At 42.0% G+C, this 27,589-nt stretch overlaps 1 protein-coding gene across 5 annotated transcripts in view; it reads left to right on the top strand.

Annotated features, from left to right (window-relative positions):
• Positions 1-27,589, top strand: part of LOC149349987 (uncharacterized) — a 228,811-nt gene that overhangs the window by 157,972 nt on the left and 43,250 nt on the right. For 3 of the 5 annotated variants that reach the window (XM_089578984.1, XM_089578986.1, XM_089578985.1), the window contains 3 exons: positions 207-17,333; positions 18,919-26,154; positions 26,223-26,255. In XM_089578984.1, the coding sequence (XP_089435110.1) occupies positions 207-17,333; positions 18,919-26,154; positions 26,223-26,255 (24,396 nt within the window). The remainder of the gene's footprint in view (positions 1-206; positions 17,334-18,918; positions 26,155-26,222; positions 26,256-27,589) is intronic. The other 2 variants (XM_089578987.1, XM_089578988.1) reach the window with 2 other exon arrangements.

Below are 27,589 nucleotides of genomic sequence, written 5' to 3'. Positions count from 1 at the left end.
TCCACAAAAGCAAAAAACATAGCACAGCCAACCTGTGATATTAGACTTCAGTAGCATACAAAGCATTCAATTACTACATTTTTACACAATATTTAGATACTGTGCGTGTTTAATATTCATCAAGTAGCCAACTTATCTCACACAATCAAGCAGATTTAAACCCTGCATGTAATCTTTCTTAAAACTTATTCCATGCATAATTTCAGAAACGGCTGCCGAACTGGAAGAAGCACCAGATTTGACGAAGCATGCGAAACCAGTGTTGGAACAAAAGCAGCCTCTCCTGGTTAAAGATGTAGTTGCAGAAGCGTCTACTTCAGATGCCAAGCCCACAGAAATGCCAGATAAGCACACCGCCGAATTGAGATTCCTGCCTCTGGCGCCAATTACTGTAGAGGAAAGCGGTGTGAGTGCGACAACAGACATCCTTAAGACAACTACATTTCCCGAGGCTAAAGCTGAAGTAGGCATGACAACTTCCCTAGGGATTGAAGTCCATGAAACCATGCCAGGGTTGACAGGATCAGAGTTAAAAACTGAGCCACTCCACAAAGAAGTCACACCAACAAGCACATTCACTACAATTGAGGCTCTTGCCATATCAACGGTGGAGACTGCTTTAAAAGAAGCTCATACCGACCATTTCAAAGCACCTGAGTTAGCCAGTGCATCATTCACAGTATTAACTGAAGAATCTGTCCAAGTGACTGAAGTAGAAGCTATGAGCAAAGAAGAACACCTGGAAGCACACCGGGCACCAGCACAGGAACTCAGTTTCTCATCTGCACCACCAAACCGCCCCCTCATCATATACGAAACAGAAGCACTAACTGCAGAAGAGGCGCTACCTCAGGATAGGGACCTCCCAAAAACAAAGGCAAAATCCGAGCTTATAACTGACCAACCACTTTTAATCTCAGAAGTGCCTGTTCTCATGAAAGAAACCAATCTGGCAAGTGACGCTAGACCACCTCAGTCCAAGGCACCATTCAGTATTTCAACTGAACAACATGTATTTGTCACAGAAATTCCCATTCTTACAAAGGAGACTGAGCTCAAGCTTGAACAAAAGCCACAAGGCACAAGAGCACCTTGCACCATGGATGCGCAGCAGCCGGTGAATGTTGCCCTTGTTTCAAGCCTTGTGATGGAAGGAGAGTACACTCCTGAAAAGATGCCAAGACACTTGACAGCCGAAGTCACGGTGCCAGCAGATACACCATTAACCATCTCAGAAACTCCATTATTAGGTGGAGAGGGTGACTTATCCATTGAGAAAATACCACAAGGTATTACACCTCCATTAGAGATCACCACAGATGAGCCTGTATCTGTTTCTCAACCTGTGATATTAACAAAGGAAGAACAACTTGAAGACTACTTTCAGCCCAAGCAGGCTACTGCAGAATCAATCATTCCCACAAAAGAAAGCTTATCAGTCCTTGCAGAACCTGCACTGGTAAAAGAAAAAATGCTTGAGCTGCGAGAGCAACCAAGTGAGATAACTGCTCCCTATACTATCCCAACTCAACAGCATGTGCAAGTGTCCGAGCATCCGACACTTGATAAAGAAGAAGTATTGCAGACTGGAATGCTTCCCAAAGAGATCAGTGCACCATTTTCACTTTCACTTGAGGAATCCTTGACAGTTGAGGAAACGAATCTCCTCTCTAAAGAGTCGGATCTGAAAGTGAAGGATCTTCCAGCCACAGTCACAGCGCCATTTACCATTCCCACTCAGCAGCATGTTGTTGTCTCTGCGTACAAAACCTTTGACAAAGAAAAAGTATTAGAACAGGAGAAGCTTCCTGGTGAGGTAACAGCACCATATTCAGTGTTACTACAAGAGCCACTGACCATTGAGGATCTCAGTTCATTTGCTAAAGAATCTGAGCTAAAACCGAAAGAACTTCCTTCAGAGACTACTGCCCCATACACACTTACCACCGAGCAACATGTTGTCATTCATGAATATGGAACTTTGGACAAAGAAGCTGCGTTCCAGCCTGAGATATTACCCAATGAGGTCACAGCTCCTTACTCGGTGCCATTTGAGATGCCACTAACAATAGAAGAGACCAGACTTCTAGCAAAAGAGTCAGAGCTGAAACTAGAGAAACGAGCTGAAGAAGTCACGGCACCTTTCACAATTTCCACAGAACAGCATGTTGCAGTCATTGAACATCGAAGCCTTGATAAAGAAGCAACATTGCAACCTGAAAAGCTTCCTAGGGAGGTCACTGCACCATTTTCAGTGCCACTTGAAGAGTCATTAACGGTGGAACAAACAAGTCTCCTTGCAAAAGAGTCAGAACTGAAGCCAGATACACTGCCTGCAGAAGTCACTGCTCCCTTCTCAGTTCCCACACAACAGCACGTTGTGGTTTCACACCACCCAACTCTTGAAAGAGAAGAAGAATTTCAATCGGAAAAGCTTCATCATGAAGTTACTGCACCATTTTCTTTGCCACTTGAGGAATCAATTACTATACAAGAAACCAGTATTTTAACAAAAGAATCGGAGCTTAAACAGGATATGCAGCCTGCAGAAATTACAGCTCCCTTCTCAGTTTCTACAGAACAACATGTTGTAGTGTCTGAGCGCCCAATTTTTGAGAAAGAAGAGGAAATTCAGCTTGCAAAGCTTCCGCATGAAATTTCTCCGCAATTCTCAGTCCCATTCCAGGAATCAATAACAGTAGAACAAACAAGTCTTCTCACAAAAGAGACTGACCTGAAACAGGAAAAGCTTCCCACAGAAATCAAAGCTCCTTTCTCAGTTCCCACAGAGCAGCATGTTGTGATATCTGATCACTCCACTTTTGAGAAAGAAGGCGATTTTCAGCCTGGGAAATTTCCTGGTGAGGTTACTGCACCCTTTTCAGTTCCATGTGAAGAATCATTAACAATAGAAGAGACGAGCCTTTTAGCAAAGGAATCAGAACTCAAGGAGGAGAAACTTCCAGCAGGGGTTACAGCTCCGTTTTCAGTTTCCACAGAGCAACACATCGTGGTGTCACAGCTCCAAAATCTGGAAAAAGAAGAAGAATTTCAGACAGAAAAAATTCCTAGAGAAGTCACAGCACCATATTCAGTACCACTTGAAGAATCTATAACAATTGAAGAAACTAGTCTTCTCACAAAGGAGTCGGACCTGAAACAAGACAAACCCCCATCAGAAACCCTAGCTCCATTCTCAGTTCCTACTGAGCAACATGTTGTGATTTCACAGCTCCCAGCCCTTGAAAAAGAGGGGGAGTTTCAGCCTGGAAAGCTTCCTGGTGAAGTTACTGCACCCTTTTCAGTACCTTTTCAAGAGTCAATAACAGTGGAACAAACAAGTCTGTTCACAAAAGAGACAGAACTAAAGGTGGAGAAAACTCCTGAAGAGATTACAGCTCCCTTCTCAGTTCCGACAGAGCAGCATGTTGAGATAAGTGACCACCCAGCTTTTGAGAAAGAAGAAGAATTTCAGCCTGGAAAACTACCTAAAGAAGTGACTGCGCCTTTCTCGGTGCCATTTGAGGTGTCTTTAACAGTAGAAGAAACCAACCTTCTCACAAAAGAGTCGGAACTAAAGGAAGACAAAGTCCCAGCACAAATTGTGGCTCCTTTTTCTGTTCCAACAGCAGACCATGTTTTAGTATCCGACCTTCCAGCTCTCGAGAAGGAAGAGGAATTTCAACCAGGAAAGCTTCCAAAGGAAGTCACTGCACCATTCTCAGTGCCATTTGAAGAATCCTTGACAGTAGAAGAGATAAACCTTTTGGCAAAGGAGTCTGAGCTTAAAGAAGAGAAGCTTCCTACAGAAGTTACAGCTCCCTTTTCAGTTCCAACAGAGGAGCACATTGTGGTGTCTCGCCCTTCAACTCTTGAGAAGGAAGAAGAATTTCAGCCTGGAAAGCTTCCTAAGGAAGTTACTGCACCATTCTCAGTGCCATTTGAAGAATCCTTGACAGTAGAAGAGACAAACCTTTTGGCAAAGGAGTCGGAGCTTAAAGAAGAGAAGCTCCCTACAGAAGTTACAGCTCCCTTTTCAGTTCCAACAGAGGAGCACATTGTGGTGTCTCGCCCTTCAACTCTTGAAAAAGAAGAGGAATTTCAACCTGGAAAGCTTCCTAAGGAAGTTACTGCACCATTCTCAGTGCCATTTGAAGAGTCCTTAACAGTAGAAGAGACAAACCTTCTTACAAAGGAGTCAGAGCTAAAAGAAGAGAAGCTTCCTGCTGAAGTTACAGCTCCCTTTTCAGTTCCAACAGAGCAGCACATTGTGGTGTCTCGTCCTTCAACCCTGGAGAAAGAAGAGGAATTTCAACCTGGAAAGCTTCCTAAGGAAGTTACTGCACCATTCTCAGTGCCATTTGAAGAGTCCTTGACAGTAGAAGAGACAAACCTTCTCGCAAAGGAGTCAGAGCTGAAGGAAGAGAAACTTCCTGCTGAAGTTACAGCTCCCTTTTCAGTTCCAACAGAGGAGCACATTGTGGTGTCTCGTCCTTCAACCCTCGAGAAAGAAGAGGAATTTCAACCTGGAAAGCTTCCTAAGGAAGTTACTGCACCATTCTCAGTGCCATTTGAAGAGTCCTTGACAGTAGAAGAGACAAACCTTTTAGCAAAGGAGTCAGAACTAAAAGAAGAGAAGCTTCCTGCTGAAGTTACAGTTCCTTTTTCAGTTCCAACAGAAGAACACATTGTGGTATCTCGCCCTTCAACTCTTGAGAAAGAAGAAGAATTTCAGCCTGGAAAGCTTCCTAAGGAAGTTACTGCACCATTCTCAGTGCCATTCGAAGAGTCCTTGACAGTAGAAGAGACAAACCTTCTCGCAAAGGAGTCGGAGCTAAAAGAGGAGAAACTTCCTGCTGAAGTTACAGCTCCCTTTTCAGTTCCAACAGAGGAGCACATTGTGGTGTCTCGTCCTTCAACCCTCGAGAAAGAAGAGGAATTTCAACCTGGAAAGCTTCCTAAGGAAGTTACTGCACCATTCTCAGTGCCATTTGAAGAGTCCTTAACAGTGGAAGAGACAAACCTTCTTACAAAGGAGTCAGAGCTTAAAGAAGAGAAGCTTCCTGCTGAAGTTACAGCTCCCTTTTCAGTTCCAACAGAGGAGCACATTGTGGTGTCTCGCCCTTCAACTCTTGAAAAAGAAGAAGAATTTCAGCCTGGAAAGCTTCCTAAGGAAGTTACTGCACCATTCTCAGTGCCATTTGAAGAATCCTTGACAGTAGAAGAGACAAACCTTCTCTCAAAGGAGTCAGAGCTAAAGGAGGAGAAGCTTCCTGCTGAAGTTACAGCTCCCTTTTCAGTTCCAACAGAAGAGCACATTGTGGTGTCTCGACCTTCAACTCTAGAGAAAGAAGAAGAATTTCAGCCTGGAAAGCTTCCTAAGGAAGTTACTGCACCATTCTCAGTGCCATTTGAAGAATCCTTGACAGTAGAAGAGACAAACCTTTTGGCAAAGGAGTCGGAGCTTAAAGAAGAGAAGCTCCCTACAGAAGTTACAGCTCCCTTTTCAGTTCCAACAGAGGAGCACATTGTGGTGTCTCGCCCTTCAACTCTTGAAAAAGAAGAGGAATTTCAACCTGGAAAGCTTCCTAAGGAAGTTACTGCACCATTCTCAGTGCCATTTGAAGAATCCTTGACAGTAGAAGAGACAAACCTTTTGGCAAAGGAGTCGGAGCTTAAAGAAGAGAAGCTCCCTACAGAAGTTACAGCTCCCTTTTCAGTTCCAACAGAGGAGCACATTGTGGTGTCTCGCCCTTCAACTCTTGAAAAAGAAGAAGAATTTCAGCCTGGAAAGCTTCCTAAGGAAGTTACTGCACCATTCTCAGTGCCATTTGAAGAATCCTTGACAGTAGAAGAGACAAACCTTTTGGCAAAGGAGTCGGAGCTTAAAGAAGAGAAGCTTCCTGCAGAAGTTACCGCTCCCTTTTCAGTTCCAACAGAGGAGCACATTGTGGTGTCTCGTCCTTCAACCCTCGAGAAAGAAGAGGAATTTCAGCCTGGAAAACTTCCAGGCGAAATTACTGCCCCATTTTCGATGTCACTGCAAGAGTCAATAGTAGTGGAACACACCAGTACACTCACAAAAGAGTCAGAACTGCAGGAGGCCAAGGAGGTCCCAAAAGCTGAAGCACCTTTCTCAGTTCCAACTGAGCAGCACATATTGGTGTCACAGTTAGCAACATTTGAGAAAGAGGAAGAGTTTTTGCCTGGAAAACTACCTAGTGAAATCACTGCACCTTTTACTGTGCCATTGCAAGAACCTCTAACTGTGGAAGAAACAAGTCTTCTCACAAAGGAGTCTGAACTGAAGGAGCAGAAACTTTCTACAGACATTACTGCCCCATTCACAATCCCCACAGAGCAGCATGTTGTTATCTCTCAACAATCGTTTCTGCAAAAAGAAGAAGGATTTGAGTCTACACCTCTTCCCAGTGAAGTCACTGCACAATTTACTGTTTCTTCACAAGAATCACTAACAGTTGAAGAAATAAGTTCCTTCACGAAAGAATCACTATTGGTAACAAAAGTATTTCCAAAAGAGACTACCGCTGTTACCACACTTCCTACAGAACAGCATATCACAGTTTCTGAGCTTCCAACACTTGACAAAGAGGATGTCTTCCAGCCAGGAACACTTCCAGGTGAAATTACAGCACCATATACCATACCACTTGAGGAGTCTTTGGGCGTACAAGAAGTCACACATTTTACAGAAGTTTCTCAGTTAGAAACAAAAGCCTTACCTGCAGAAATTTCAGCCCCATACTCAATACCAACAAAAGAACACATAGTTATATCTGACCAACCAACCTTGCACAAGGAACAAGACTTCCAGCCCGGTAAGGCACCAGGAGAAATAACTGCACCTTTCACAGTGCCTCTTACTGAATCTCTGACTGTTGAGGAGGTGAGCTCATTGCTAAAGGAATCCAAATTAGAAACAGAAAAACAACCTTCTGAAGTCACTGCACTAGTGACGTTACCGACAGAGCATCACATCACAGTAGTAGAGCGCTCATCTCTTCACAAAGAGGAGGCCCTTGATATTGGGAAAATTCCAAGTGAAGTAACTGCACCTTTCTCTTTTAGTGTTGAGGAACCTTTGGCCGTGGAAGCAACTGATGTCCTTTTGAGAGAATCTGAGCTGAAGCCAGATCAAGTTCCTTCTGAGGTCAATGCACCATTTACTATTCCTACAGATCAACATGTCATTGTATCTCATTTGCAACAACTCGAGAAAGAAAAAGAGCTGGCACCACACGCTGTCCCAGGTGAAATAAAAGCACCTTACTCCCTTTTACTTGAAGAATCAATAACTATTGAAGAAAAACAAGTCCTTAGCAAAGAGTCTGAATTTGCTATAAAGGAAACAAGCAAAGAAGTAACCTCTCCCTTTGATTTTCCAACTGAACACCATTTGGTGGTGTCTGACTCGTCAGTCTTGGAAAAAGAAATGACATTTACATCTGAAAAACTTCCGCATGAAGTAAAAGCACCTTATACTTTACCAACAATGACACCACTAATGGTAGAAGAAACATCTGAATTAGCTAAGGAGTCAGAGTTACAAATGAAAAAGCTTCCACAAACATCTGTTGCATCACTTTCTATGCCCACAGAAGAGCACATTACCGTTGATGAAATGGCAACATTTTCTAAGGAAGATGAGTTGCTAACAAAACACATGGAAAAGCCTGTCCTTGCTGAGACAACTGTGCGTACCCAGGAATCTATTACAATTTCAGAAACATCAGCTCTGACACAAGAGAGCAATTTAGTTCATGAAAAAATCCCACACCACACAAAGGCCACTTTCGTTCTAGATTCTCTAGAGCCAATTACTGTACAGGAGTTCAACTTTGGTCAAATGGCTGATGAATTTTTCATTAAAGAAAGACCAGAAGAAATAAGCCCAAGGGACATACCTCTTATTTCAGATGAAATCAAGCCAGAAGCACATGTAGAGCAACCCATGCTGAAAGATAAAGAACAAGTAACAGAAGGGCTCACTATACAAGAAGTAACCGAAGAGTCCATTCAACCTGAAGAGACTTCATGTATTGTCGTAGAGGAGGAAGTATTAGATCATGCAGAAGCAGGAATTGAGGTGAAAAAGAAAACGAAGAAGAAATATGTTCGATTTGATGACACAGCTGGTACACAAGAAGTTACAGAAGTTCTGCACACATTCAGCAGAACTGCACCTGAAGGCACTTCCCTCAAAATAGAAGATGTCACTGAACAGTATGAAAATCTGCCAGAAGGTAGTGAACAGCCAATTATTGAAGAAGCCGAAGAAGTACAACCCACACCGGAAGAGAAACCTGAGGAAGAGCTTGAGAAGAAACCAAAAGAAAAGAAAAAGAAGACGGTTAAGAAGAAGGCAAAGCCAGAGGTGATAGAAATGAAGCTGAAACCAAAAGAAGAAGCTCCCGAAGAAATTCATGAAATTATTGAAATCAGGGAGACTGAAGAAAAAGTTGATGAAATAACAGAATTTGACATACAGATTAAGAAAGTGCGTAAAACAGAGGAAGTAACTGAAATCACAGTTACATCTGAAGAAGTACCTCAGGTTGATGTGACACAAGTAGTCAAAAAGCCTGTTGAACTTATTAGCATTGAGAAAATAGAAGAAAAGCCTGAAGAAGTGCCTGAAGAGAAACCTGAAGAGAGGCCAGAAGAAGTTATGGAGGAAAAGCCAAAAGAGAAAAAGAAGAAGAAGGTTATCAAGAAGAAAGAAAAGCCTGAGGTCACAGAGATCGAGCTGAAGCCAAAAGAAGAAGCTCCTGAAGAAATTCAGGAAATCACTGAGATCAAGGAGATTGAAGAAAAATTTGAAGAAATAACAGAGTTTGACATAGAGATCAAGAAGGTGCACAAGCCTGAAGACGTAACTGAAATCACAGTTACATCTGAAGAAGTACCTCAGGTTGATGTGAAGCAAATAGTGGAAAAGCCTGTTGAGCTCATCAGCATTGAGAAAATTGAGGAAAGACCAGAGGAAGTGCCTGAGGAGAAACCCGAAGAGAGGCCAGAAGAAGTTCTGGAAGAAAAGCCAAAAGAGAAGAAGAAGAAGAAGGTTATCAAAAAGAAAGAAAAGCCGGAGGTCACAGAGATCGAGCTGAAACCAAAAGAAGAAGCTCCTGAAGAAATTCAGGAAATCACTGAGATCAAGGAGATTGAAGAAAAGCTTGAAGAAATAACAGAGTTCGACATAGAGATCAAAAAGGTGCGCAAGCCAGAAGACGTAACTGAAATCACAGTTACATCTGAAGAAATACCTCAGGTTGATGTGACGCAAGTAGAGGAAAAGCCTGTTGAGCTCATTAGCATTGAGAAAATTGAAGAAAAGCGTGAAGAGAAACCAGAAGAGAGGCCAGAAGAAGTTCTGGAAGAAAAGCCAAAAGAGAAGAAGAAGAAGAAGGTTATCAAGAAGAAAGAAAAGCCTGAGGTCACAGAGATCGAGCTGAAGCCAAAAGAAGAAGCTCCTGAAGAAATTCAGGAAATCACTGAGATCAAGGAGGTTGAAGAAAAGTTTGAAGAAATTACAGAGTTTGACATACAGATCAAAAAGGTGCGCAAGCCAGAAGACGTAACTGAAATCACAGTTACATCTGAAGAAATACCCCAGGTTGATGTGACACAAGAAGTGGAAAAGCCTGTTGAGCTCATTAGCATTGAGAAAATTGAAGAAAAGCCTGAAGAGAAACCCGAAGAGAGGCCAGAAGAAGTTATGGAAGAAAAGCCGAAAGAGAAGAAGAAGAAAAAGGTTATCAAGAAAAAAGAAAAGCCAGAGGTCACAGAGATCGAGCTGAAACCAAAAGAAGAAGCTCCCGAAGAAATTCAGGAAATCACTGAGATCAAGGAGATTGAAGAAAAGTTTGAAGAAATAACAGAGTTCGACATAGAGATCAAAAAGGTGCGCAAGCCAGAAGACATAACTGAAATCACAGTTACATCTGAAGAAATACCTCAGGTTGATGTGACGCAAGTAGAGGAAAAGCCTGTTGAGCTCATTAGCATTGAGAAAATCGAAGAAAGGCCTGAGGAAGTGCCTGAAGAGAAACCCGAAGAGAGGCCTGAAGAAGTTATGGAAGAAAAGCCAAAAGAGAAAAAGAAGAAGAAGGTTATCAAGAAGAAAGAGAAGCCGGAGGTCACAGAGATTGAGCTGAAACCAAAAGAAGAAGCTCCCGAAGAAATTCAGGAAATCACCGAGATCAAGGAGATTGAAGAAAAGTTTGAAGAAGTAACAGAGTTTGACATAGAGATCAAGAAGATGCATAAGCCAGAAGATGTAACTGAAATCACAGTTACATCGGAAGAAATACCTCAGGTTGATGTGACACAAGAAGTGGAAAAGCCGGTTGAGCTCATTAGCATTGAGAAAATCGAAGAAAGGCCTGAGGAAGTGCCTGAAGAGAAACCCGAAGAGAGGCCAGAAGAAGTTCTGGAAGAAAAGCCAAAAGAGAAGAAGAAGAAGAAGGTTATCAAAAAGAAAGAAAAGCCGGAGGTCACAGAGATCGAGCTGAAACCAAAAGAAGAAGCTCCCGAAGAAATTCAGGAAATCACTGAGATCAAGGAGATTGAAGAAAAGCTTGAAGAAATAACAGAGTTCGACATAGAGATCAAAAAGGTGCGCAAGCCAGAAGACGTAACTGAAATCACAGTTACATCTGAAGAAATACCTCAGGTTGATGTGACGCAAGTAGAGGAAAAGCCTGTTGAGCTCTTTAGCATTGAGAAAATTGAAGAAAAGCGTGAAGAGAAACCAGAAGAGAGGCCAGAAGTTCTGGAAGAAAAGCCAAAAGAGAAGAAGAAGAAGAAGGTTATCAAGAAGAAAGAAAAGCCTGAGGTCACAGAGATCGAGCTGAAGCCAAAAGAAGCTCCTGAAGAAATTCAGGAAATCACTGAGATCAAGGAGGTTGAAGAAAAGTTTGAAGAAATTACAGAGTTTGACATACAGATCAAAAAGGTGCGCAAGCCAGAAGACGTAACTGAAATCACAGTTACATCTGAAGAAATACCCCAGGTTGATGTGACACAAGAAGTGGAAAAGCCTGTTGAGCTCATTAGCATTGAGAAAATTGAAAAAAAGCCTGAAGAGAAACCCGAAGAGAGGCCAGAAGAAGTTATGGAAGAAAAGCCGAAAGAGAAGAAGAAGAAAAAGGTTATCAAGAAAAAAGAAAAGCCAGAGGTCACAGAGATCGAGCTGAAACCAAAAGAAGAAGCTCCCGAAGAAATTCAGGAAATCACTGAGATCAAGGAGATTGAAGAAAAGTTTGAAGAAATAACAGAGTTCGACATAGAGATCAAAAAGGTGCGCAAGCCAGAAGACATAACTGAAATCACAGTTACATCTGAAGAAATACCTCAGGTTGATGTGACGCAAGTAGAGGAAAAGCCTGTTGAGCTCATTAGCATTGAGAAAATCGAAGAAAGGCCTGAGGAAGTGCCTGAAGAGAAACCCGAAGAGAGGCCTGAAGAAGTTATGGAAGAAAAGCCAAAAGAGAAAAAGAAGAAGAAGGTTATCAAGAAGAAAGAGAAGCCGGAGGTCACAGAGATTGAGCTGAAACCAAAAGAAGAAGCTCCCGAAGAAATTCAGGAAATCACCGAGATCAAGGAGATTGAAGAAAAGTTTGAAGAAGTAACAGAGTTTGACATAGAGATCAAGAAGATGCATAAGCCAGAAGATGTAACTGAAATCACAGTTACATCGGAAGAAATACCTCAGGTTGATGTGACACAAGAAGTGGAAAAGCCTGTTGAGCTCATTAGCATTGAGAAAATCGAAGAAAGGCCTGAGGAAGTGCCTGAAGAGAAACCCGAAGAGAAGCCAGAAGAAGTTATGGAAGAAAAACCCAAAGAGAAGAAAAAGAAGAAGGTTATAAAAAAGAAGGAAAAGCAGGATGTCACAGAGATCGAGCTGAAACCGAAAGAAGAAGTTCCCGAAGAAATTCGAGAAGTCACTGAGATCAAGGAGACTGAAGAAAAGTTTGAAGAAATTACAGAATTTGACATACAGATCAAAAAGGTGCGCAAGCCAGAAGACGTAACTGAAATCACAGTTACATCTGAAGAAATACCTCAGGTTGATGTGACACAAGAAGTGGAAAAGCCTGTTGAGCTCATTAGCATTGAGAAAATCGAAGAAAGGCCTGAGGAAGTGCCTGAAGAGAAACCCGAAGAGAAGCCAGAAGAAGTTATGGAAGAAAAACCCAAAGAGAAGAAAAAGAAGGTTATAAAAAAGAAGGAAAAGCAGGATGTCACAGAGATCGAGCTGAAACCGAAAGAAGAAGTTCCCGAAGAAATTCGAGAAGTCACTGAGATCAAGGAGACTGAAGAAAAGTTTGAAGAAATTACAGAGTTTGACATACAGATCAAAAAGGTGCACAAGCCAGAAGACGTAACTGAAATCACAGTTACATCTGAAGAAATACCTCAGGTTGATGTGACGCAAGAACTGGAAAAGCCTGTTGAGCTCATTAGCATTGAGAAAATTGAAGAAAAGCCTGAAGAAGTGCCTGAAGAGAAACCCGAAGAGAGGCCAGAAGAAGTTATGGAAGAAAAGCCGAAAGAGAAAAAGAAGAAGAAGGTTATCAAGAAGAAAGAAAAGCCTGAGGTCACAGAGATCGAGCTGAAGCCAAAAGAAGAAGCTCCTGAAGAAATTCAGGAAATCACTGAGATCAAGGAGATTGAAGAAAAGTTTGAAGAAGTAACAGAGTTTGACATAGAGATCAAGAAGATGCATAAGCCAGAAGATGTAGCTGAAATCACAGTTACATCTGAAGAAATACCTCAGGTTGATTTGACGCAAGAAGTGGAAAAGCCTGTTGAGCTCATTAGCATTGAGAAAATTGAAGAAAAGCCTGAAGAAGTGCCTGAAGAGAAACCCGAAGAGAGGCCAGAAGAAGTTATGGAAGAAAAGCCGAAAGAGAAGAAGAAGAAAAAGGTTATCAAGAAAAAAGAAAAGCCGGAGGTCACAGAGGTCGAGCTGAAACCAAAAGAAGAAGCTCCCGAAGAAATTCAGGAAATCACTGAGATCAAGGAGATTGAAGAAAAGTTTGAAGAAATAACAGAGTTCGACATAGAGATCAAAAAGGTGCACAAGCCAGAAGACATAACAGAAATCACAGTCACATCTGAAGAAGTACCACAGGCTGATGTGACACAAGAAGTGGAAAAGCCTGTTGAGCTCATTAGCATTGAGAAAATAGAAGAAAAGCCTGAAGAAGGGCCGGAAGAGAAACCTGAAGAGATACCAGAAGAAGTTCTGGAAGAAAAGCCAAAAGAGAAGAAGAAGAAGAAGGTTATAAAGAAAAAAGAAAAGCCAGAGGCCACAGAAATCGAGCTGAAACCGAAAGAAGAAGCTCCCGAAGAAATTCAGGAAATCGCTGAGATCAAGGAGACTGAAGAAAAGTTTGAAGAAATTACAGAGTTTGACATACAGATCAAAAAGGTGCGCAAGCCAGAAGACGTAACTGAAATCACAGTTACATCTGAAGAAATACCTCAGGTTGATGTGACACAAGAAGTGGAAAAGCCTGTTGAGCTCATTAGCATTGAGAAAATCGAAGAAAGGCCTGAGGAAGTGCCTGAAGAGAAACCCGAAGAGAGGCCTGAAGAAGTTATGGAAGAAAAGCCAAAAGAGAAAAAGAAGAAGAAGGTTATCAAGAAGAAAGAAAAGCCGGAGGTCACAGAGATTGAGCTGAAACCAAAAGAAGAAGCTCCCGAAGAAATTCAGGAGATCACTGAAATCAAAGAGGTTGAAGAGAAAATTGAAGAGGTAACTGAATTCGACATAAAGATTGAGAAACTACATAAGCCAGAAGATGTGACTGAAATCACAGTTATATCTGAAGAAATACCTCAGGTTGATGTCACACAAGAAGTGGAAAAGCCTGTTGAGCTCATTAGCATTGAGAAAACTGAAGAAAGGCCTGAGGAAGTGCCTGAAGAGAAACCCGAAGAGAGGCCTGAAGAAGTTCCTGAAGAAAAACCAAAAGAGAAGAAGAAGAAGGTTATCAAAAAGAAGGAAAAGCCAGAGGTTACACAGATCGAACTGAAACCAAAAGAAGCAGCTCCTGAAGAAATTCAAGAAATCACTGAAATCAAAGAGGTTGAAGAGAAGATTGAAGAGGTAACTGAATTCGACATAAAGATTGAGAAACTACGTAAGCCGGAAGATGTCACTGAAATCACAGTTACATCTGAAGAAATACCTCAGGTTGATGTGACGCAAGAAGTGGAAAAGCCTGTTGAGCTCATTAGCATTGAGAAAACTGAAGAAAGGCCTGAGGAAGTGCCTGAAGAGAAACCCGAAGAGAGGCCAGAAGAAGTTCTGGAAGAAAAGCCAAAAGAGAAGAAGAAGAAGAAGGTTGTCAAGAAGAAGGAAAAGCCAGAGGCAACAGAAATCGAATTGAAACCAAAGGAAGAAGCACCCGAAAAAATTGAGGAAGTGACTGAAATCAAAGAGGTTGAAGAGAAGATTGAAGAAGTAACTGAGTTTGATGTAAAGGTTGAGAAACTACGTAAGCCAGAAGTAACTGAAATCACAGTTGCAGCTGAAGAAATACCTCAGGTCGATATAACAGAACAAAAGGAAAAGCCTGTTGAGCTTGAAAGCATTGAGAAAATCGAAGAAAAGCCTGACGAAGTGCCTGAAGAGAAACCAGAAGAGAAGCCTGAAGAATTTCTAGAAGAAAAGCCAAAAGAAAAGAAAAAGAAGAAAGTTGTCAAGAAGAAGGAAAAGCCAGAGGTAACAGAGATTGAATTGAAACCAACAGAAGTAGCACCTGAAAAAATTGAGGAAGTGACTGAAATCAAAGAGGTTGAAGAGAAGATTGAAGAGGTAACTGAGTTTGATGTAAAGATTGAGAAACTACGTAAGCCAGAAGAAGTAACCGAAATCACAGTTGCAGCTGAAGAAGTACCTCAGGTCGATGTAACAGAACGAGTGGAAAAGCCTGTTGAGCTTGAAAGCATTGAGAAAATCGAAGAAAAGCCTGACGAAGTGCCTGAAGAGAAACCAGAAGAGAAGCCTGAAGAATTTCTAGAAGAAAAGCCAAAAGAAAAGAAAAAGAAGAAAGTTGTCAAGAAGAAGGAAAAGCCAGAGGTAACAGAGATTGAATTGAAACCAACAGAAGAAGCACCCGAAAAAATTGATGAAGTCACTGAAATCAAAGAGATTGAAGAGGTAACTGAGTTCGACACAAAGATTGAGAAACTACGGAAGCCAGAAGAAGTAATTGAAATCACAGTGGCGTCTGAAGAAGTACCTCAGTTCGATGTAACGGAACGAGTGGAAAAGCCTGTTGAGCTTGAAAGCATTGAGAAAATCGAAGAAAAGCCTGAGGAAGTTCCTGAAGAGAAACCAGAAGAGAAGCCTGAAGAATTTTTAGAGGAAAAGCCAAAAGAGAAGAAAAAGAAGAAAGTTGTCAAGAAGAAGGAAAAGCCAGAGGTAACAGAGATTGAATTGAAACCAACAGAAGAAGCCCCCGAAAAAATTGAGGAAGTGACCGAAATCAAAGAGGTTGAAGAGAAGATTGAAGAGGTAATTGAGCTTGATGTAAAGATTGAGAAACTACGTAAGCCAGAAGTAACTGAAATCACAGTTGCAGCTGAAGAAGTACCTCAGGTCGATATAACAGAACAAGTGGAAAAGCCTGTTGAGCTTGAAAGCATTGAGAAAATCGAAGAAAAGCCTGAGGAAGTGCCTGAAGAGAAACCAGAAGAGAAGCCTGAAGAATTTCTAGAAGAAAAGCCAAAAGAAAAGAAAAAGAAGAAAGTTGTCAAGAAGAAAGAAAAGCCAGAGGTAACAGAGATTGAATTGAAACCAAAGGATGAAGCACCCAAAAGAATTGAGGAAGTCACTGAAATTAAACCAATTGAGGAGGAGATTGAAGAGATACCCAAACTTGATGCAGAAATTAAAAAGCCACATATGCCAGAAGAAGTAACTGATATCACTGTCGTATCTGAAGAAGTGCCTCAGGTCGATGTAACACAAGAAGTGGTAAAGCCTGTTGAAATTGAAAGTATTGTGAAAATAGAAGAAAAGCCTGAAGAAAGGCCAGAGGAGGTGCTAGAGGAAAAGCCAAAAGAAAAGAAAAAGAAGAAGACAATCAAGAAGAAGGAAAAGCCAGAGGTCACAGAGATTGAGTTAAAACCAAAGGAGGAAGCTCCTGAAGAAATTACGACAGAAATTACGACAGTGGAAAAAGATGTTACTGAGTCACCTGTGGAACTTATACAGGATGCTGAAAAGCCGAGTAAAATTGATAGTACAGATATATTTCCTGAGAAGCCACAGGACAAGGATATTGAACAGCCTAAGAAGAAGACAAAGCCAAAACACAGGCTTTCTATTAAAGTTTTAGATGATGAAGAAGAAGTAGCATCCCCAACCAGTGTTGACTTTAAGTTTATAAAACCATTTTCTGAAGAAAAACCTAGTGAAGAACCTGTGGAACTTGTTTATGAAACACACAGAGAGGAGACAATTGACATTGAAGTAACGCTAGAGAGCTTGCCCCAGCCTACTGTCGAAGAAGTCGAAAGCAAGCTTTTCAAAACAGAGGATGCATTTGAAGCACCTGAAAAGCCAGAGATTTTTGAAGAGAAAATGCCAGAAGAATATGATGAGAGTACTGACACTAAGAAAGATGAAGTTCCTGACAAGCAGAGGCCAAAAATCATCAGGCCGAAAACTGAGCAACCTAAAGGCAAAAGAAAGCCAAGGCGCAGACCAGAAACTATACTTGAGGAAGAAGAGTTCTATTCAGCTGGAGAAAGCATTGAAGACTACGATGAAAAAGACACTGAAATATATGAACGTGCTGACATAGAATTGGAAGCAGTTGGGATTGATGAGCTCGATGTTTTTGAGTCTGCAGTTGACTCAAGTGAACTGCCAATGCTTAAGGAAGCATTGGTATCAACCTTGGAACTTCGAACAACAGAGGAAGCTACCAAGGAGATGCCAGAGGTAATCTCTCGACCAAAAGATGAACTTTTCGTTACAGAAAGCGTGGCAGGCTTTCTAGAATCTGTTGAAAGTGCCAGGGTTACTGAAGTCCAAGAAGACAGTTCTTTATTAGAACAGGCTGTTGCTACAGTCCTTGTTTCCAAAGATGTACCAAGTGAAGAAGAGTTCGAGGTCTCAGTGAAGCAAGATGAAGAGCTGATTACTTTAGAAATGAAACTATTTACTGACACAAGGGAACAAGAGCAGGAAGTGCAGGTGGTATTTGAAGAAGAGACAGTGGCTCCTCTACAGCCCACCATTTCAGAGCAACCTGAGGTCACTCCAAGACGAAGAAGAAAGGTGCCAGGTAAGTGTAAGGGATATAGAAGCAAACTTCAAGAAAATAGAGCCACAGTTAAACAAGTCTTGCCACAACTGTGGAGTTCTTTTATTAATACCATAACTGACCTTACTCGAAAGCAGAAAATATCGTAATAGCACAACTGATAACACAGCAGAGAGGAAAGCGTTTGTAACGCTAACTTTGGTTTTACTAATTGAACCAGTTCTTTTCCAGCACTGAGTTTTACTTTTTCAGGTGATGTGGTATATGCACAGAGGCACTTGAAAAGAAAAACACACTACAGCTAATAATGTACATATAAAACTGATGCCCCCAAGGGAACCAGAAGAGAAATTATTAAAAAAATTCACCGATCCTTTCTTATGAGCAGCACAAATGCACTTATTTATGGCTACTAACCAAGCGTGCCTCGAACATCACTAATAAGAAATGGTAGGTGAACATACGCACTATGCTGTATAAACAAAGTGTTATGAACAAATAACACCCATGCAATCACTAGTCCAAAAAAGTCCATTTGTGCTCACTTGCACTTTCACAAGAACCTCTTAGTCTATTCAAAATTATTCTGGTTTCTACAAAGTGCAGGACAGGAGAGCAACCTCCTGAGCTGAATCTATAAGCTCAAAAGAGTAAAATATTCAGCCTTCAAGGTGCAAGGTTATCCACAAAGCCACTAAAATACAGAGGCGCTGAATCTTCTTTATTGTAAAGAATATCTTTTTGACAGATTTATCATTAAGCTCAAAAATTATGTAAGTATTCACTCAAATAATTGCTCCACCAAATGATCATGCAGTGATATAGAAATCTGCCGTAATATTCAGATGACAAAAATTGCATCCTGCTCCTAGATGTAAAAGTACATCAGGTTCTGGTAGGATTAAAAAATAAACGTCATTTTAGAGACAGCTATGTAATGAATACTAGATCTAGAAAGTACTAAACATCTGAACTCATCACACATACTGAGAGCAAATATGTTCACTATAAAAAAAATTATCTAATTCTACGCTTCTTATATATCATATTTTTTAGCCCAATTTTTAAAGCCTATAAGTAAAGCGCTTGGCTGCAACTCACATGCAGTTATAATAAACACTGCTCATTAATGGTTCGTTATTTTACAAGCCACACGGCTGCATGCTGTGTGGGTAACAACAAATAATTCCAGACACTTATTTATGGTGTCTTCTAACTGCATTGCCATAGATAAACTGTGCCATTTTGCTTTCACGTAATAATAAAACAGCAAAATAATGCAAGCAAGCAGCCTTCCAACTCATCTTTTCAGCAGATAATGGTAAGTGGTAAATGCAACAAGGTGTGAGTGTTATTGACTGCTTGCTCTGGCCTCTGCTGTAGCAGTGCGGACCTGCATGCATTTGCACCATGCCTTGAAAGAAATAAGTATGGCACGATTTAGACAGCAACATAACCCTTTGATGTAAGCATGCTACAAATCATAATTTTGCCAACTTACTATATGCATCTCTTTTACATTTTTCTTCATATGAACTAAACAGAAAAAATTCACATCTGCCATGAAGAAATACAAATCTTGTTCTTTTATGTTGCATCTCTGCAGAAAAACCTGACAAAGAAGAACTACCAACTACTCAGGATATTGTGGTCTCGATTGAAGAAAAACCAGAAGAGACACCAAAGAAAGAGGAGGTGCCACAAGAAGTCACAGCAGAAGAAGCCAAGCCAGAAGAGAAGCTGCCAGAAGAAGAAGAGATCAAAATCAAAAAGAAACCGAAGAAGCCTAAGGTCAAGGAGGAAGTACCCGAGGAAACAGTCATTCTCAAGAAACCTGAAGAAAAACCGGAGGAGCTTCCAAAAGAAGTAACAGAAGAAGTCACGGTACCCCTAGAAGAAAAGCCAGAAGAGGCACCAAAGCCAGATGAAGTGCCACAAGAAGTCACAGTGGAAGAGGCCAAGCCAGAAGAGAAGTTGCCAGAAGAAGCAGAGATCAAAATCAAAAAGAAACCCAAGAAGCCTAAGATCACGGAGGAAGTACCCGAGGAAACAGTCATTCTCAAGAAACCTGAAGAAAAACCGGAGGAGCTTCCAAAAGAAGTAACAGAAGAAGTCACGGTACCTCTAGAAGAAAAGCCAGAAGAGGCACCAAAGCCAGAGGAAGTCCCACAAGAAGTCACGGTGGAAGAAGCCAAGCCAGAAGAGAAGTTGCCAGAAGAAGCAGAGATCAAAATCAAAAAGAAACCCAAGAAGCCTAAGATCAAGGAGGAAGTACCCGAGGAAACAGTCATTCTCAAGAAACCTGAAGAAAAACCGGAGGAGCTTCCAAAAGAAGTAACAGAAGAAGTCACGGTACCTCTAGAAGAAAAGCCAGAAGAGGCACCAAAGCCAGAGGAAGTCCCACAAGAAGTCACGGTGGAAGAAGCCAAGCCAGAAGAGAAGTTGCCAGAAGAAGCAGAGATCAAAATCAAAAAGAAACCCAAAAAACCTAAGGTCAAGGAGGAAGTACCCGAAGAAACAGTCATTCTTAAGAAACCTGAAGAAAAACCGGAGGAGCTTCCAAAAGAAGTAACTGAAGAAGTCACGGTACCTCTAGAAGAAAAGCCAGAAGAGGCACCAAAGCCAGAGGAGGTGACACAAGAAGTCACAGTGGAAGAAGCCAAGCCAGAAAAGAAGGCTCCAGAAGAAGCAGAGATCAAAATCAAAAAGAAACCCAAAAAGCCTAAGGTCAAGGAGGAAGTACCCGAGGAAAAAGTCATTCTCAAGAAACCCGAAGAAAAACCGGAGGAGCTTCCAAAAGAAGTAACTGAAGAAGTCACGGTACCTCTAGAAGAAAAGCCAGAAGAGGCACCAAAGCCAGAGGAAGTGCCACAAGAAGTCACAGTGGAAGAAGCCAAGCCAGAAGAGAAGTTGCCAGAAGAAGCAGAGATCAAAATCAAAAAGAAACCGAAGAAGCCTAAGGTCAAGGAGGAAGCACCCGAGGAAACAGTCATTCTCAAGAAACCTGAAGAAAAACCGGAGGAGCTTCCAAAAGAAGTAACTGAAGAAGTCACGGTACCTCTAGAAGAAAAGCCAGAAGAGGCACCAAAGCCAGAGGAAGTGCCACAAGAAGTCACAGTGGAAGAAGCCAAGCCAGAAGAGAAGTTGCCAGAAGAAGCAGAGATCAAAATCAAAAAGAAACCCAAAAAGCCTAAGGTCAAGGAGGAAGTACCCGAGGAAACAGTCATTCTCAAGAAACCTGAAGAAAAACCGGAGGAGCTTCCAAAAGAAGTAACAGAAGAAGTCACGGTACCTCTAGAGGAAAAGCCAGAAGAGGCACCAAAGCCAGATGAAGTGCCACAAGAAGTCACAGTGGAAGAGGCCAAGCCAGAAGAGAAGTTGCCAGAAGAAGCAGAGATCAAAATCAAAAAGAAACCCAAAAAGCCTAAGGTCAAGGAGGAAGTACCCGAGGAAACAGTCATTCTCAAGAAACCTGAAGAAAAACCGGAGGAGCTTCCAAAAGAAGTAACAGAAGAAGTCACGGTACCCCTAGAAGAAAAGCCAGAAGAGGCACCAAAGCCAGATGAAGTGCCACAAGAAGTCACAGTGGAAGAAGCCAAGCCAGAAGAGAAGTTGCCAGAAGAAGCAGAGATCAAAATCAAAAAGAAACCTAAGAAGCCTAAGGTCAAGGAGGAAGCACCCGAGGAAACAGTCATTCTCAAGAAACCTGAAGAAAAACCGGAGGAGCTTTCAAAAGAAGTAACAGAAGAAGTCACTGTACCTCTAGAAGAAAAGCCAGAAGAGGCACCAAAGCCAGAGGAAGTCCCACAAGAAGTCACGGTGGAAGAAGCCAAGCCACAAGAGAAGTTGCCAGAAGAAGCAGAGATCAAAATCAAAAAGAAACCAAAGAAACCTAAGGTCAAGGAGGAAGTACCCGAGGAAACAGTCATTCTTAAGAAACCTGAAGAAAAACCGGAGGAGCTTCCAAAAGAAGTAACTGAAGAAGTCACGGTACTTCTAGAGGAAAAGCCAGAAGAGGCACCAAAGCCAGAGGAGGTGCCACAAGAAGTCACGGTGGAAGAAGCCAAGCCGGAAGAGAAGGCTCCAGAAGAAGCAGAGATCAAAATCAAAAAGAAACCCAAAAAGCCTAAGGTCAAGGAGGAAGTACCCGAGGAAACAGTCATTCTCAAGAAACCTGAAGAAAAACCGGAGGAGCTTCCAAAAGAAGTAACTGAAGAAGTCACGGTACCACTAGAAGAAAAGCCAGAAGAGGCACCAAAGCCAGAAGAGGCACCAAAGCCAGAGGAGGTGCCACAAGAAGTCACGGTGGAAGAAGCCAAGCCAGAAGAGAAGGGTCCAGAAGAAGCAGAGATCAAAATCAAAAAGAAACCCAAAAAGCCTAAGGTCAAGGAGGAAGTACCCGAGGAAACAGTCATTCTCAAGAAACCTGAAGAAAAACCGGAGGAGCTTCCAAAAGAAGTAACTGAAGAAGTCATGGTACCTCTAGAAGAAAAGCCAGAAGAGGCACCAAAGCCAGAGGAAGTGTCACAAGAAGTCACAGTAGAAGCCAAGCCAGAAGAGAAGGCTCCAGAAGAAGCAGAGATCAAAATCAAAAAGAAACCCAAAAAGCCTAAGGTCATTGAGGAAGTACCCGAGGAAACAGTCATTCTCAAGAAGCCGGAAGAAAAACCAGAGGAGCTTCCAAAAGAAGTAACAGAAGAAGTCACGGTACCTCTAGAAGAAAAGCCAGAAGAGGCACCAAAGCCAGAGGAGGTGCCACAAGAAGTCACAGTGGAAGAAGCTAAGCCAGAAGAGAAGGCTCCTGAAGAAGCAGAGATCAAAATCAGAAGGAAACCCAAAAAGCCCAAGGTCAAGGAGGAAGTAGTCGAGGAAACAGTCACTCTCAAGAAACCTGAAGAGCAACCAGAGGAGCTTCCACAGGAGGTGACAGAAGATGTCACAGTGACCTTAGAAGAAAAGCCAGCGGCATCAAAGCCTGAAATGGCACCAGAGGAAGCGACAGTTGAAGAAAAACCCAAACCAGAAGATAAGAGGGAAGTTATTGAGGAAGAGGCCAAACTGACCATCAAGAAGAAACCGAAGAAACCAAAACTCAAAGAGGAGGCCCCAGAGGAAACAGTAACATTAAAGAAACCTGAAGAAACACGTGAAAAACATCCAGAAGAAATCACTGAGGACATCACAGTGTCAATGGAAGAAAAACCGAAAGAAGCTCCAAAGCCTGAGGAAGTATCTGAGGAAGTGACTGTAGAAGAAAAACTCAAGCCTGAGGATAAGAAGGAAGTTGCTGAAGAAGAGGCCAAACTGACTATCAGAAAGAAGCCCAAGAAACCAAAAGTCAAAGAGGAGGCCCCAGAGGAGTTCATAACTTTAAAGAAAGCTGAAGAGAAACCTGAAGAACGCCCGGAAGAAATCAGCGAGGACATCACTGTGACACTGGAAGAAAAACCAAAGGAAGCTCCAAAGCCTGAGGAAGCACCGGAGGAACTGACAGTTGAAGAAAAGCCCAAACCAGAGGATAAGAAGGAAATTGCAGAGGAAGAAGCAAAACTGACGATCAAAAAGAAACCCAAGATACCAAAACTCAAAGAGGAGGCCCCAGAGGAGACTGTAACGTTAGAGAAACCCGAAGAGAAACCTGAAGAACGCCCGGAAGAAATCAGCGAGGACATCACTGTGACACTGGAAGAAAAACCAAAGGAAGCTCCAAAGCCTGAGGAAGTATCTGAGGAATTGACTGTAGAAGAGAAACCAAAACCAGAAGATAAGAAGGAAGTTGTTGAGGAAGAGGCCAAACTGACCATCAAGAAGAAACCCAAGAAACCAAAACTCATAGAGGAGGCCCCAGAGGAGATTGTAACAATAAAGAAACCTGAAGAGGCGCCTGAAGAAGGTCCAGAAGAAATCACTGAGGATGTCACTGTGACATTAGAAGAAAAACCGAAGGAAGCACCAAAGCCTGAAGAAGCACCGGAGGAACTGACAGTTGAAGAAAAGCCCAAAGCAGAGGATAAGAAGGAAATTGCAGAGGAAGAAGCAAAACTAACGATCAAAAAGAAGCCCAAGATACCAAAACTCAAAGAGGAGATACCAGAGGAGACTGTAACGTTACAGAAACCTGAAGAAAAACCTGAAGAACGCCTGGAAGAAATCAGCGAGGACATCACTGTGACACTGGAAGAAAAACCAAAGGAAGCTCCAAAGCCTGAGGAAGTATCTGAGGAATTGACTGTAGAAGAGAAACCCAAGCCAGTAGACAAAAAAGAAGTTGTTGAGGAAGAGGCGAAATTGACCATCAAGAAAAAGCCCAAGAAGCCAGAACTCAGAGAGGAGGCCCCAGAGGAGACTGTAACGTTAAAGAAACCCGAAGAGAAACCTGAAGAGCGTCCAGAAGAAATCAGCGAGGACATCACTGTGACACTAGAAGAAAAACCAAAGGAAGCTCCAAAGCCTGAGGAAGTATCCGAGGAATTGACTGTAGAAGAGAAACCCAAGCCAGTAGACAAGAGGGAAGTTGTTGAGGAAGAGGCGAAACTGACCATCAAGAAAAAGCCCAAGAAACCAAAACTCAAAGAGGAGGCCCCAGAGGAGACTGTAACGTTAAAGAAACCCGAAGAGAAACCTGAAGAAAGCCCAGAAGAAATCAGCGAGGACATCACTGTGACACTAGAAGAAAAACCAAAGGAAGCTCCAAAGCCTGAGGAAGTATCTGAGGAATTGACTGTAGAAGAGAAACCCAAGCCAGTAGACAAGAGGGAAGTTGTTGAAGAAGAGGCGAAACTGACCATCAAGAAAAAGCCCAAGAAACCAAAACTCAAAAAGGAGACCCCAGAGGAGATTGTAACAATAAAGAAACCCGAAGAGGCACCTGAAGAACGTCCAGAAGAAATCAGCGAGGACATCACTGTGACACTAGAAGAAAAACCAAAGGAAGCTCCAAAGCCTGAGGAAGTATCTGAGGAATTGACTGTAGAAGAGAAACCTAAGCCAGTAGACAAGAAGGAAGTTGTTGAGGAAGAGGCGAAACTGACCATCAAGAAAAAGCCCAAGAAGCCAAAGCTCGAAGAGGAGGCCCCAGAGGAGACTGTAACGTTAAAGAAACCCGAAGAGAAACCTGAAGAGCGTCCAGAAGAGCGTCCAGAAGAAATCAGCGAGGACATCACTGTGACACTAGAAGAAAAACCAAAGGAAGCTCCAAAGCCTGAGGAAGTATCTGAGGAATTGACTGTAGAAGAGAAACCCAAGCCAGTAGACAAGAGGGAAGTTGTTGAGGAAGAGGCAAAACTGACCATCAAGAAAAAGCCCAAGAAGCCAAAACTCAAAGAGGAGGCCCCAGAGGAGATTGTAACAATAAAAAAACCCGAAGAGGCACCTGAAGAACGTCCAGAAGAAATCAGCGAGGACATCACTGTGACACTAGAAGAAAAACCAAAGGAAGCTCCAAAGCCTGAGGAAGTATCCGAGGAATTGACTGTAGAAGAGAAACCCAAGCCAGTAGACAAGAGGGAAGTTGTTGAGGAAGAGGCGAAACTGACCATCAAGAAAAAGCCCAAGAAACCAAAACTCAAAGAGGAGGCCCCAGAGGAGACTGTAACGTTAAAGAAACCCGAAGAGAAACCTGAAGAACGTCCAGAAGAAATCAGCGAGGACATCACTGTGACACTAGAAGAAAAACCAAAGGAAGCTCCAAAGCCTGAGGAAGTATCTGAGGAATTGACTGTAGAAGAGAAACCCAAGCCAGTAGACAAGAGGGAAGTTGTTGAGGAAGAGGCAAAACTGACCATCAAGAAAAAGCCCAAGAAACCAAAACTAAAAGAGGAGGCCCCAGAGGAGATTGTAACAATAAAAAAACCCGAAGAGGCACCTGAAGAACGTCCAGAAGAAATCAGCGAGGACATCACTGTGACACTAGAAGAAAAACCAAAGGAAGCTCCAAAGCCTGAGGAAGTAACTGAGGAATTGACTATAGAAGAGAAACCCAAGCCAGTAGACAAGAGGGAATATGTTGAGGAAGAGGCCAAATTGACCATCAAAAAGAAACCCAAAAAACCAAAACTCAAAGAGGAGGCCCCAGAGGAGATTGTAACAATAAAGAAACCCGAAGAGGCACCTGAAGAACGTCCAGAAGAAATCAGCGAGGACATCACTGTGACACTAGAAGAAAAACCAAAGGAAGCTCCAAAGCCTGAGGAAGTAACTGAGGAATTGACTATAGAAGAGAAACCCAAGCCAGTAGACAAGAGGGAATATGTTGAGGAAGAGGCCAAATTGACCATCAAAAAGAAGCCCAAAAAACCAAAACTCAAAGAGGAGGCCCCAGAGGAGATTGTAACAATAAAGAAACCTGAAGAGGCACCTGAAGAACGTCCAGAAGAAATCAGCGAGGACATCACTGTGACACTAGAAGAAAAACCAAAGGAAGCTCCAAAGCCTGAGGAAGTATCTGAGGAACTGACTATAGAAGAGAAACCAAAACCAATACAAAAAGAAGTTGTTGAAGAGGAAGCAAAACTTACCATTAGGAAGCCTAAAAAGCCTCAAGACCTCGAAGAAGTAACTGAAGAAATCCCAACAGTTACATTAAAGAAAAGGGTTTCCAAACCTGATGCCCTTGATGATGTTAGTCAGAAGTTCACACTCCCTCTTCGGAAAGACTCTGCTGTGCCAAGGCAATATGATGAAGTTGAGGAAATGTTTGAGCTGAAAGTGCCCCGCAAAATTAGTACTGATGATACGGGTATTGCTTTGAAGCCAAAGGATGAGGAACAAACTGAACAAGAGGATACACTTCTGCTTGACCTTACTTCCAAAGAAAAAGAACAAGTTGTCTCTGAAGCTTCTGGTAAGGCTGTTTTTTAAAGTTTAAGGAGTGCATATATTTTCACATTATAATTCTATATTTCTTTCCAGATGAATTTAAGATTGTCCTCCAACAACCTCAGGGTAAGCATACATTAGAATACCTTATTTGTGCACGAAATTTGGAATCTCAACACAAATTGTTCATACAGAGAAATCCACACACAAGGTTTTCAATTAGCTTGTAAACAACATGATTGTGTCTCTGGCACCAACCATGAAATAACAATGCCATTGCATACAAGTTTAATACAAAGTGTCTAGGGTGACAAGTACTAACAGTTTAAAAAATAAAACCTGCCATAATTTCTAGACTAAAATTTATGGACGATTGCAAGCAATTGCCTGCAGCCAACAACTGCTCTGTTACTTCACAGTCATCAAATTATTAGTTATGAATAATAAACTTTTATAGCATTGAAGAGATGCTAAAACATCCAATTATAATGTTCTTCAGGATCCAAAAAAAAACAATTAGTCAATTTCTGAAATGATGGCATAACCCTGAATGCTTTTACACAGCCCAACAAAAGCTCCAAACCCAACGGCATAGATGAACAAAGAGCATGGTCCCTTGCACATGCTCATAGCAGTTGCAGCTGTGAAAACTTAGGTGTGCCATGTAAAGGCTAGTAGCAAGCTTCGAGGCATGGATGTTGAAAACATGAACTGCTGCCATGAACATTTCAGATTTTGCATGCTTTATTTAGAGCACAGAAAAATTACTTATGCAACAGAGCTACTGCTTTGAATTTGTGTAATTAGAGTAGTTGTAACCAGCACCTCCAACTCCTCCTTCTGGCCCGCAAAAATGAGATCCACACAAGTTTGGGCCGTAATGGAGTGAGCCAGAGGGTGGGCACTCCCGAGCATGCTACATCTTTAGTCATGTGCTCGGGTGGCCCTGGCAGTGGCCACGCACAAAACAAGGAGGAAAGACAGTACACATACCTCTGTCAGTTTTTTGCCCTGGGAAAGAGCAAGAAGCCTTGGGTATCTAAGTTTTCTTTCGTGCTCTACAACCTTCTGTTTAAAGCTTTTTATGCATCCCTTGGTTCAAAAATTGATTAAATAACTTTAACTGGTTAATTTCATTAGCCGCAATTGAAAATACTCGTTTGCTTTGAGGCAACTAGCAATACTGCTGGAGTTTCAACTCCACAAGATGCAGCAGTTTGTGCTCAATATCTGGCTCATGACACCCTGCATAATGTAGACCATAATATCAAATTTAATATGATTACTTTTACAAAACACTCATCTTCAACACTTTACACTTTTTTTTGTTTTTTTGTTTTTTTGCCTGTGCTCAGAATTGAGTGTTCTGCGAATATGAAACACCCACACCGTTCTTGCACTTCCCAAATTCAATGGCATAATTTTTTCTCTGTGTGTTATAGCTCCTTGGTCCAAGCCTC

The sequence above is a fragment of the Amblyomma mixtum genome, chromosome 3 (genome assembly GCF_055824585.1).
Source record: "Amblyomma mixtum isolate Tamu chromosome 3, ASM5582458v1, whole genome shotgun sequence".
Lineage (NCBI taxonomy): Eukaryota > Metazoa > Arthropoda > Arachnida > Ixodida > Ixodidae > Amblyomma > Amblyomma mixtum.
This window is presented reverse-complemented; position numbering and strand designations above follow the sequence as displayed.